At 55.8% G+C, this 10,968-nt stretch overlaps 1 protein-coding gene across 1 annotated transcript; it reads left to right on the forward strand.

The window, feature by feature from the left end:
- The first annotated feature begins 6,543 nt into the window (after positions 1 to 6,543).
- Positions 6,544 to 7,574, forward strand: LOC147980785 (uncharacterized). The gene is made up of 2 exons (XM_087515760.1): positions 6,544 to 6,707; positions 6,884 to 7,574. Exons 1-2 carry the CDS (start codon positions 6,544 to 6,546, stop codon positions 7,572 to 7,574), a joined length of 855 nt encoding a protein of 284 aa, XP_087371886.1.
- Positions 7,575 to 10,968: the final 3,394 nt, after the last annotated feature.

The raw sequence follows: 10,968 nt of genomic DNA on the forward strand, positions 1-10,968 counted from the left end.
TCCCTCCACAAGTGAAAACGGTGAACATGATATATGCAACCCACATTCCCAAGAGGGAGCGGAAGCATGCACTAAGGGACGTCTATGCGATGGAGCCCGTCGCCCCAAAGTTCAACCCATGGTCCGCTTGCCCGATCACCTTTGATCGCAGGGACCACCCCACTAGTATCCGTCATGGCGGATCCGCCGCACTGGTCCTAGACCCCATCATCCACGGATTTCACCTCACTCGAGTCCTTATGAATGGCGGCAGCAGCTTGAACCTACTCTATCAGGATACAGTGCGAAAAATGGGCATCGATCCCTTGAGGATCAAACCCACCAAGACCACCGTTAAGGGCGTCATCCCAGGTGTAGAGGCCCATTGCACGGGCTCAATCACACTGGAAGTGGTCTTCGGATCACCGGACAACTTCCGAAGCGAGGAGTTAATCTTCGACATCGTCCCGTTTCGCAGTGGCTATCATGCACTGCTCGGACGAAGTGCATTTGCAAAATTCAATGCAGTACTGCATTACACATACCTCAAGCTTAAGATGCCAGGACCTCGGGGGGTCATAACAGTGAATGGAAATACAGAACGCTCGCTCTGCACGGAAGAGCACACTGCGGCCCTCGCAGCAGAAGCACAAAGCAGCCTTTCAAGGCAAACCACTAATTCGGCGATACAGCCCCCGAACACCTTCAAGCGTGTCCGGAGTAAACTGCAGCAGGATCGCCTGGCACGTTCAGACCTCGCCTAGCAATTAGGCCCCCATCCCAGTCCCAGTCAAGCGACAAAATCCGTGCCGCGCGTACATAATTACGCACTGAAAATACCATGGACATAGGCGGGGGCACGATTAGGGCACGCCCCGCAATGCGGCTTAACCGCCCTAGGGGCTATATATCTTTATCATTTCTTTTCTCTTTCAGGGCCTAACTCTCTGGAAGCCCTTTCCGGCAGTATGATTGCCGGACACATTACGGGAAGGAACAACCAAGGCAGCAAGAAGCTAAGATGTACACGGGAACCCCCAGGTAGTCTCTAATAATAATACCTACTTTCTACTATCCATACGCAGCTTGCCCTTGGATAGGACATTTTGAATGGTCCTACTTTCTGCTTATTTCACTACCCGTACCAGTACGCTTCGACGTATTATTTAAATAACAATGCATAGCATTAGTCTATTATTGCATTTTTATCTTTTTCTCTCTCTTATATGTCCATTTACGACAATCTGCACCCGCACGTTCGGGTACGGTCAGTACGCCAGGGGCTTTCGTTTACCCCATAATACGGCGCAAGAAGTCTGAACACTTTCGACAATGCGGCACCCCGAACTTATAGCATTATATGCATCAGCTCCGAATCATGTCTTTGGTCAAATGTTGGGTTTGCCCGACTCCCATGCTTTGGTACCTTCCGTTCCGCTATATCGGCTAACGTAGCGGTGGGAGAACTACTGCGATTGTGTCCCGGTTCTTCTGGACGAGCACCTCAGTAGAGAAAGCCGAAAATTGACTATCATGATAAGGCGAGAGACTGGTCGCTGTTCGAGAGGTCTCAAGTCCTTAAAGACTTTTTCCGCTTCGGGCGAGGAGTCGGCCTTGTTCGGCTTAGGCGTGTATAGCGCCCCAAATTCGGCCTTCCGAATACTAGGGGCTTCGCCAAAATTTAAAATTGTAGACTTCTATGGCTAAGTGAGAGTGATAAAGCATTATAGTTCGATTGCCTGGTTCGTTGCGCTGAACACCTCCCTTGAAGGACCCAGAATTGGGGTAAATAGTGCTCAGGTTTATCCCGAACACCCCAGTACTAGCTACATGGGGGCAGAAGCCGACGACTGGCCAACTCTCAGATTTTATAAACGGCCGCACAGAACGTAATATTTTAAATTAAAAAAAGCGTCGCATGGCGCAAATGAACTCGTTTCATATTACAGGATCACATAAGCATGTTCATTCAAAAATTACATCCTTGGCACACTCATCCGCCACAAGGCGGGAACCCTTCAGGACACTCTCATAATAATTTTCGGGGCAGCGATGCTCCTTGCCCTTCGGCGGCCCATCCTTCACAAGCTTCACGGCGTCTAGCTTCGCCCAGTGCACCTTCGCCCGGGAAAAAGCCCTGCGCGCACCCTCGATGCAAATGGACCGCTTTATGACTTCACGCCATGCGCATGCATCCACAAGCCGCCTCACCAGACCGAAGTAGCTGCCAGGCAGGGGCTCGCCGGGCCACATCCGGACTATAAGGCCCTTCATGGCCTGTTCGGCCGCCTTGTGAAGCTCGACCAATTGCTTTAGCTGGTCGCTCAAGGGCACCGGGTGTTCGGTCCCAGTATACTGAGACCAGAACAACTTCTCCGTCGAGCTCCCCTCCTCAGCTCGTTAAAACTCTGTGGCATCCATTACACTACGGGGAAGATCTGCAAACACTCCTGGAGAGCTCCGAACTCGGGTAAGAAAAAGGAAAGTCTCCTTCACGTGCTTGATTTGCATAATGAATGCCTTACCCGCTGCTATCTTCTTCACCGCGTCAATCTCCTGGAGGGCCTTGTGGGCTTCGGCCTTGGCGCTCCAGACGATTTCAAGCGCCTGTGCGAGCTTGGACTCTCGCGTCTTAGAGCCAAGCTCCAAGGACTCGTGCTTTTTGGCGAGAGCCTCGAGCTCTTGCTGCACCTCGCCAACTCGGGTTTCTTGTTTCTCCCGCTCAATGCGCTCCTCGGCCGCTTTGTAGGCGGTCGTCCTGGAGCAGTCCAAAGGGAGGGTCCTGCCCTTCTTGGACCCTTCAGCCTCCCCGGTTGGGTCGGCCTTCCTTTTCTTGTCTCCCCCGGCTGGGGGGAGAACTTTCCTCTTCCTCCTCCTTGTTTTCGTGGGAGGAGGGCGTGTTAGAGTTATCGGACGATGAGTCCGATACAACCTTGCGCCGGAGACCCTTTCGGGTCCCCGCGGCCTTCTTCTTGGCCTTCTTCATTGGCACCTCGTAAGGTGCCGGAACCAGCATCACCGTCAGGAGAGCATCTGCAGGATCCTCTGGCAGGGGGGCGGGGCAATTGATCTGCTCCGCTGTCTTCACCCAGTCCTATTAAAGGCATGGAAGGCTTAGATTCTGCACATGATTAAACTGGGGCAAATGGATACCCTGTGAAATATAAAAACTTACCGGATTGGCGCGACGCTTTGCGTTGAGTCCGCGGTCCTCGGTGAGGGAAGGAGGTACCTCGGCGCCCTTGAACAACACCCTCCAGACGTCCTCGTGCGTCGTGTCATAGAGCTCTTGCAGCGTCTGGTGCTTGGCCGGGTCTAACTCCCACAAGTTGAATACCCGTTGTTGACACGGGAGAATCCGGCGGAAGAGCATGACCTGGACCACGTTGACGAGCTTGATTTTGTTTCTCATCATGTTCCTAATGCAGGTCTGGAGTCGGGTCAGCTCAACCGAAGAACCCCAGGACATGCCCTTATCTTTCCAGGAGGTGAGCCGTGTGGGGATTCTGGATCAAAATTTGGGAGCCGTCACCCAGTTGGTGTCGCGCGGCTCGGTGATGTAGAACCACCCCGATTGCCACCCCTTTATCGTCTCCACATAGGAGCCTTCGAACCAGGTGACATTAGGCATCTTGCCCACCATGGTGCCTCCGCGCTTCGCTTGCTGGCCGACCACCACCTTCGGTTTGACATTGAAGGTCTTCAGCCATAGGCCGAAATGGGGCTTGATGCGGAGGAAGACCTCGCACACGAAGATAAACGCCAAGATGTTGAGGATAAAATTGGGGGCCAGATCATGAAAATCCAGCCCGTAGTAGAACATGAGCCCGCGGACAAACGGGTGGAGGGGAAATCCCAGTCCGCGGACAAAGTGGGTAAGAAAAACTACCCTCTCATGGGGTTCGGGCATTGGGATGATTTGCCCCACATCTGGCAGCCGGTGCGCGGTATCTGCGGCCAGATATCCGGCTTCCCGTAACTTTTTGATGTTCTCCTCCGTGACGGAGGAGACCATCCACTTGCCTCCTGCTCCGGACATGCTTGGAGTGGTTTGAGAAGAAGAAAACGAGCTTGGGCGCTAGAGCTCGAGTGTGCGGGAATGCGTAAGCAAGGAGGAAGAAGGCGTGGGTGAAAAGAGTGAATCTTCGTCCCTTTATAAAGGGCAGAGGAGGCGATGCGCCTCCCCACTTGCCTGGTAAAATTGCTTATTCCCCAAGCACCGTAATTAATGGCGCGGTTGGGTTACCCACGTATGTATTGATAAGAATCCCGTAATAAGGGGAACACGATCTCTGCATTGACAAGAAATGTCAAGAAAACCACCTCGCGATATGTGTGGTGCTGGTTGAGAGAAACGGTTCGAATAATGACCGGGCCATGGCATGATGTCATGTTGTCAAAACGTGTCAGCAGATTAGATTTGTGGAAATATTATTCTCTCTGCGGTAGTATGTGGAACTTGTTTTGCAGAATCGGACACTATCTTGGTGTTCGAAATCTTTTATAGAGTATTCGGAGGAGGAACCCTCCTTGCAATGCCGAAGACATTACTGCGCGCCGGACTCATCGTCATTGAAGCCTGGTTCAGGGGCTACTGAGGGAGTCCTGGATTAGGGGGTCTCCGAACAGCCGGACTATATCCTTTGGCCGGACTGTTGGACTATGAAGATACAAGATTGAAGACTTCGTCCCATGTCCGGATGGGACTCTACTTGGCGTGGAAGGCAAGCTGGGCAATACGGATATGTATATCTCCTCCCTTGTAACCGACTCTGTGTAACCCTAGCCCCCTCCGGTGTCTATATAAACCAGAGGGTTTAGTCCGTAGGACAATACACAATCATACCATAGGCTAGCTTCTAGGGTTTAGCCTCTACGATCTCGTGGTAGATCAACTCTTGTAATACTCATATCATCAAGAACAATCAAGCAGGACGTAGGGTATTACCTCCATCAAGAGGGCCCGAACATGGGTAAACATCGTGTCCCCTGCCTCCTGTTACCATCCGCCTTAGACGCACAGTTCGGGACCCCCTACCCGAGATCCGCCGATTTTGACACCGATAGGGGTGGTCGCCGCAGAGGCAGAGCCGGCCGGCGAAGCGGAGGCGGTACGTGGCTTGGAAGACGCAGTCACAGAACCACTGGAGCGCGACGGCCTAGCGCTGGCCGACCCGGAGGATGCGGGGCGGCCGTATGAGCCGGAGGAGGTGGGACGCACAGAAGGCGAAGCGGAGTCCGCCGGGCCCGGGCCAGAGGTGGAACCACGGCAGCGCAGCGGAGGAGGGGAGGCGCCCTGGGAGGAGGAGGAGGCCGCGACGGAGCGCAGGGGGCAGCCGCGGACCTTGTGCCCGAAGAAATGGCAGCGACCACAGCGGATGTCCCTGCGACAGTCCCAGCGCGAATGGCCGGGGCTGAGGCACCTGGAGCACTCGCCCTCCCGGAGCCACGACAGTGGCTGGCGAGGGGCATCTCCAGGCCCGCGACGAGGACGCTGCAACCGGGAAGAGTGGTGGCGCTTCCTCCCATGGGCAAGGAGCCAATCGTCATGGGCGCCGTCCATGGACACCCGACAGATCTCGAAGCGTAGGGAAGGGCGCGTGACCGATGGCGAGGGGGTGGGCTGGCCCCCGCCGGCGAGGGCGGGGCGCTGCAGAGCGCCTGGAGGTAGGAGGACGGCCGGGGGTCTGCGGTACCGGCAGAGAGGGGCTCGACTCGAGCCAGCGGTCCGAGCGTGAGCGGACTCCGGACGGCGGAGAGGGGGAGCGCATGACTGGGGGTGTGCGGCGGGGCCGGAGCGGCCAATGACACAGAGGGGTGGACGCCGGAGCTGGGGTGGCTGCCGGCGGGGAGCCTAGCGGGGAGCTTCGGAGGAAGGTCAAGGGCAAGCATCGAGTGGATCAGAATTGCGGAGAGAACCGATTGCACCAGCAGGCCCGGCTGATTTTCGGGAGGGTCGCCGCCCTCCAATGGGGTAGACGCGTTGTGAGTTTCTTATATTAAGACTTTTTACCCTACATCACATATGAATATAGATATTGGTTTAAAAAATCATACACATATATCAGATCTTCTTTTTTTCCAAGAATATACTTCAGATATGTATATACAATTAAGAGCAAAAGGGTTATGTCTTTTGTAAAAAAGAGTTAAGAGCAACTCCAAAGGGCCGACCCATTTTGTCCGCCTACGTCCGTTTGGGTCGGCGCGGATAAAAGTGGCGGCCCAACATGCCGACCCAAACCTAAATCATGTCCGTGTCGCGTCCGCGCCAATGCATTTACGGTCCAAATTTGTGCCCCAAATGCGTCGGCGCAGACGCCGAACGGACGCTTCGCGCGCCTTCCCGCTGTCTGCCGCGTCCCCACATGGTGGCCGTCCAACTACCCGCTGCCCACGCGGTCAGCTTAATTTATGACGACGGGCCCACGCGTCAGCGACGGCGCTCGTCCTTTTTAAGCCGACCGTGCGGCGGGGCCGTCCTCATCCAAACTCGTCGTCCACATCTGCCATCCTTTGCTCCCTCGTTGCCGGCAAACCCTAGCCACCACAACCACAGCAGAGATGGGCCTCTTCTTCGGCGCCAGCGGCAGCAAGGCCAAGGGCAAGTCCCCCGCCACCCCTTTCCTCCCGCCTCCGCCGGCGTCGGCGCCTCGCCGGCAAAGGCAGCGCGTGAACATGTCAGTGCACCAGGCGGAGTGGCACTGGCAGCACCGCCAGCCTCTGTCGTATCCCGAGTGACGCTACCGCACGACTGGCATCTGGATCCAGAAAGGATCCTAGTGTCGGCGGCGCCGCGGTCGGCTCGTACTCACGCGGAGGAGGTGCGGCGCCGGCGGGTGCTGCTGACGCCGGAGCAGCGCCGCGAGGCCGCCTACGCAACTGACTCACCCAACTAGGCGAGGTGGTTCGCCTTCGAGCACGAGGAGGCGAGGCGACGAGGCGTGCGCGAGGTCAACCGGAGGTCGCCGCCACCGGCGCTCGTCGTTCACGAGGAGGACCAGGCGGCGGAGGACGCCTACCAGGCGACACTTGTGGCCGTCTTCCGGGAGAGCGAGAAGGACGAGCGGCGCACGGCGGAGGCGGCAGAGGCGGAAGAAGAGGCTCGGTACGAGGCGGCAATGGCGCGGGCCCTTGCCCTCTCCGCGACGGGCGACGGCGTGGTGCCGCCGGTGGCCCCGCCATCCCCCATCAAGCCGGAGGCAGAGCCCGAGCCGTCCCCCATCGAGCGCTACTCCTGGACGGGAGTAGTGCGCGAATGGGTACGCTTGCCGCCAGTCTGGATGGGAGTTGCGCTGGCGCAGGAGCAGGCGTACCTCGAGCACTGGCGCAGCATCAGGGTGGCCGAGGAGCGCCGTGACGGTGAGTACCTCAAGATGCTCGAGCGCGACCTCGAGGAGGAGCAGCGCAAGGCCGAGGAGGAGGCGCGCCAGGCCGCGGCTGCACAGGCGGCCGCACAACCCCCCGCGTCGGCACTGCCTGCGCCGGCACAGCCCGACATGACGACGCTCTGGAACACGGCGTTCGCCTGGGCCGGGCCGGCGCCGATGCTCATCGACCTCACGGATACCGAGGACGACGACGAGGATGTCTAGGGTAGCGCGCCGCCTCGTAATTTAGGTATGATTGTTGATGTGTATGTTGTCCTATGGACTAAAACCCTCCGGTTTATATAGACACCGGAGAGGGTTAGGGTTACATGGAGTCGGTTACAATGGTAGGAGATCTGAACATCCGCATCGCCAAGCTTGCCTTCCACGCCAAGGAAAGTCCCTTCCGGACATGGTACGGAGTCTTCAATCTCGTATCTTCATAGTCCAGGAGTCCGGTTGAAGGTATAGTTCGGCTATCCGAACACCCCCTAATCCAGGACTCCCTCAGTAGCCCTTGAACCAGGCTTCAATGACGACGAGTCCGGCGCGCAGATTGTCTTCGGCATTGCAAGGCGGGTTCCTCCTCCAAGTACTTCATAGAAGATTTTGAACACAAAGATAGTGTCCGGCTCTGCAAAATAAGTTTCCACATATTACCATAGAGAGAATAATATTTACACAAATCTAATCTGCTGACGTACTCCGTAGTGTGACATCACACCATGGCTAAGCTTTTATTCGAACCATTTTACTGTCCCATCTTAGCGCGTTACGCGAGGCGGTTTCCTTGGCACGTCTTGTTAAAGCAGATATTGTGTCCCCTTATTCCGGGATTCTCATCAATACGGGCGTGGGTAACCCAACCGCTTCTAGGACTCCTAGATCATAGGCAAGTCCAAACGGACACGGGGAGGACGCTCGATATCCACCCTCTTTATAAAGGGACGAGGCCTTTTATTTTCCCTCCCGTGCTCAATCGAATCCTTCCCCCACCTCAACCTCAAACACCCAAAGTTCAGGTCAGGTGCTCCGAACCTTCAGTCATGTCCGGATCTAGCCTTCAAGGCCGATGGGTGCCTTCTTCCGTCACGGAAGAAGACGTCAAAAAGTTGAGGGAGGCCAGATATCTAACCGCCGAGATTCTACATCGGCTGCCTCCCCGGGGGCAGGCCGTCCCTTCCCCCGAACCCAACGAGAGCGTCGTGTTCGTCTCCCACTTCCTCCAAGGTCTAGGCCTTGCATTGGATCCTTTTGTTAGGGGCTTGATGTTTTACTACGGGCTAGATTTCCATGATCTAGCTCTGGACTCCTTTCTTCATATCACGACATTTATTGTTGTGTGCGAGGCCTTCCTCCGGGTTACCCCTCACTTTGGCCTATGGCTCAAGACCTTTGAAGTAAAACCGAAGATGATCGAGGGGCAACATGCGGAGTGTGGAGGTGCCTCAATACGCAAGATGACGGGAGCTGCATGGCCCAAAGGTTCCATTCCAGAGGTGTCTGAATTGTGGCAACAGGAGTGGTTTGAATCCCTCTGGAAATTCATGGTACAGCACCTCATCGGTGAAACACAGGGGGTGTGCGGCACCCCTATAGCTGGGTGTGCCGCGTTGTTCGGATACTTGTTGTGTTGCATTGTATGCTGGGGGGCACTTGGGTGGTCCATAGATGGATCTTGTTGCGCCGTCCTTTGGGTGCGAACCCTCGCCTGGGTCGCGTGTTGTATTGTGAGCGGCGTTGTATGCCGCTCTGTGTTGGTAGAGGGGTCGTCTATCCGACCAGGTGGCTGCTTTGATATTTGGTTGTGGGGGTTCTGCGGCCTCCTCATCGAATTCGGGTAGCAGCTTCCGCTTTGGGTAGCTCTTGGAGGGGCGATTGTCGCCGTACCTCGCTGCTGTGTTGAGTATTTTGCTCCATCTAATGTGGAGTGTGTCTTGCGCAGCCTTGAGCCTTTGCTTCTGCTTTTTCAGACTCCTCGCGGTGGCAACAAGCCTTTTACGGGCAGTCTGCTGCTCCGGGTGTCTGTCCGGCGTTATGTCGTCCGGACCATTATCCTTGATAGGGTTTGTTTGTTCGGTTTGATTATCCGGATTGCCATTGTCCGGTAGCGGTTTGCGCTGCTCCAGCATTGGGTCTGTGTGATCGCTATTTCTGTCGAGGCGGGATTTGGGGCGGCGCTTGCGTCGCCGCTTTAACTGCTTTTCGAGGGAACAATCCTTCGGTGCGTCCTTCCGCTCTTCGTCGTCATCTTTTGGTGCATCCACCATGTATACGTCGTATGACGAGGTGGCGTTCCAGGGCTCAATAGGCGCTGGTTCTTCATCGTCTCCTTCATCGGCGTCCATACCGTCAATGTTGTCGAAGTCGAAGTCGAGCATGTCGGTTAAGTCGTCAACAGTGGCTACGAAGTGGGTGGTGGGTGGGTTTTGAATTTCTTCATCGTCCGTACCCCAACCTTGCTGATCGTAATCCGGCCAGGGCTCTCCTGATAAAGAGAGAGACTTCAGTGACTTCAGGATATCGCCGAAAGGCGAGTGCTGAAAGACGTCCACGGCTGTGAACTCCATGATCGACGCCCAATCGGATTCGATCGGCAGGGGCGCGGAGGGTTCGGAGTCCGGAGAAGAATCCGGCTCCATGGAGTCATGAGTCTCGCAGAGTACGGGGCTGGTGTTTGGCTCAACCACCGTTGGGATTACAGCCCCCGAGGTGGCGTCCAACCGCCCATCCTCGATCGGCGCGGTTGGCTCCGAACTAAGGGTCGGAGCCGATGCGGGTGCGGCCTCCAGGGCACTGTTCGGCGGCAGAGCTAGATCGTGCTCGTCGTGACAGTGCGGCGCGTTCAGCAGTGGTTCGAATCCGTCGAAGATCAAGTCTCCGCGGATGTCAGCCGTGTAGTTTAAACTTCCAAATCTAACCTGACGGCCAGGGGCGTAGCTTTCGATCTGCTCCAGGTGGCCAAGTGAATTGTCCTGCAGTGCGAAGCCACCGAAGACGAAGATCTGTCCGGGAAGGAAGGTCTCACCCTGGACTGCATCGCTATAGATGATCTTAGGAGCCATCGAGCCTGACGGCGATGACACAGAGGAACTGTCAATGAAAGCACCAATGTCGGTGTCAAAACCGGCGGATCTCGGGTAGGGGGTCTCGAACTGTGCGTCTAGGCCGGATGGTAACAGGAGGCAAGGGACACGAAGTTTTACCCAGGTTCGGGCCCTCTCGATGGAGGTAAAACCCTACGTCCTGCTTGATTAATATTGATGATATGGGTAGTACAAGAGTAGATCTACCACGAGATCAGAGAGGCTAAACCCTAGAAGCTAGCCTATGGTATGATTGTTGATGTGTATGTTGTCCTATGGACTAAAACCCTCCGGTTTATATAGACACCGGAGAGGGTTAGGGTTACATAGAGTCGGTTACAATGGTAGGAGATCTGAACATCCGCATCGCCAAGCTTGCCTTCCACGCCAAGGAAAGTCCCTTCCGGACAGGGGACGGAGTCTTCAATCTCGTATCTTCATAGTCCAGGAGTCCGGCTATCCGAACACCCCCTAATCCAGGACTCCCTCATCGACCATTAACTAGCAACTAGGACCGTAGTTTCGTAGTTGTC

This window comes from Triticum urartu, chromosome 3A (genome assembly GCF_056163025.1).
Source record: "Triticum urartu cultivar PI428250 chromosome 3A, HENAU_Tu73, whole genome shotgun sequence".
NCBI classification, from domain to species: Eukaryota; Viridiplantae; Streptophyta; class Magnoliopsida; order Poales; family Poaceae; genus Triticum; species Triticum urartu.

Bases quoted from the DNA above. Each gene is read 5' to 3' on its own strand.
- LOC147980785 (XM_087515760.1), top strand. From the start codon at position 6,544: ATGGGCCTCTTCTTCGGCGCCAGCGGCAGCAAGGCCAAGGGCAAGTCC. The intron at 6,708-6,883 runs GTATCCCGAGTG...CAACTAGGCGAG, and splicing joins CAGCACCGCCAGCCTCTGTC to GTGGTTCGCCTTCGAGCACG.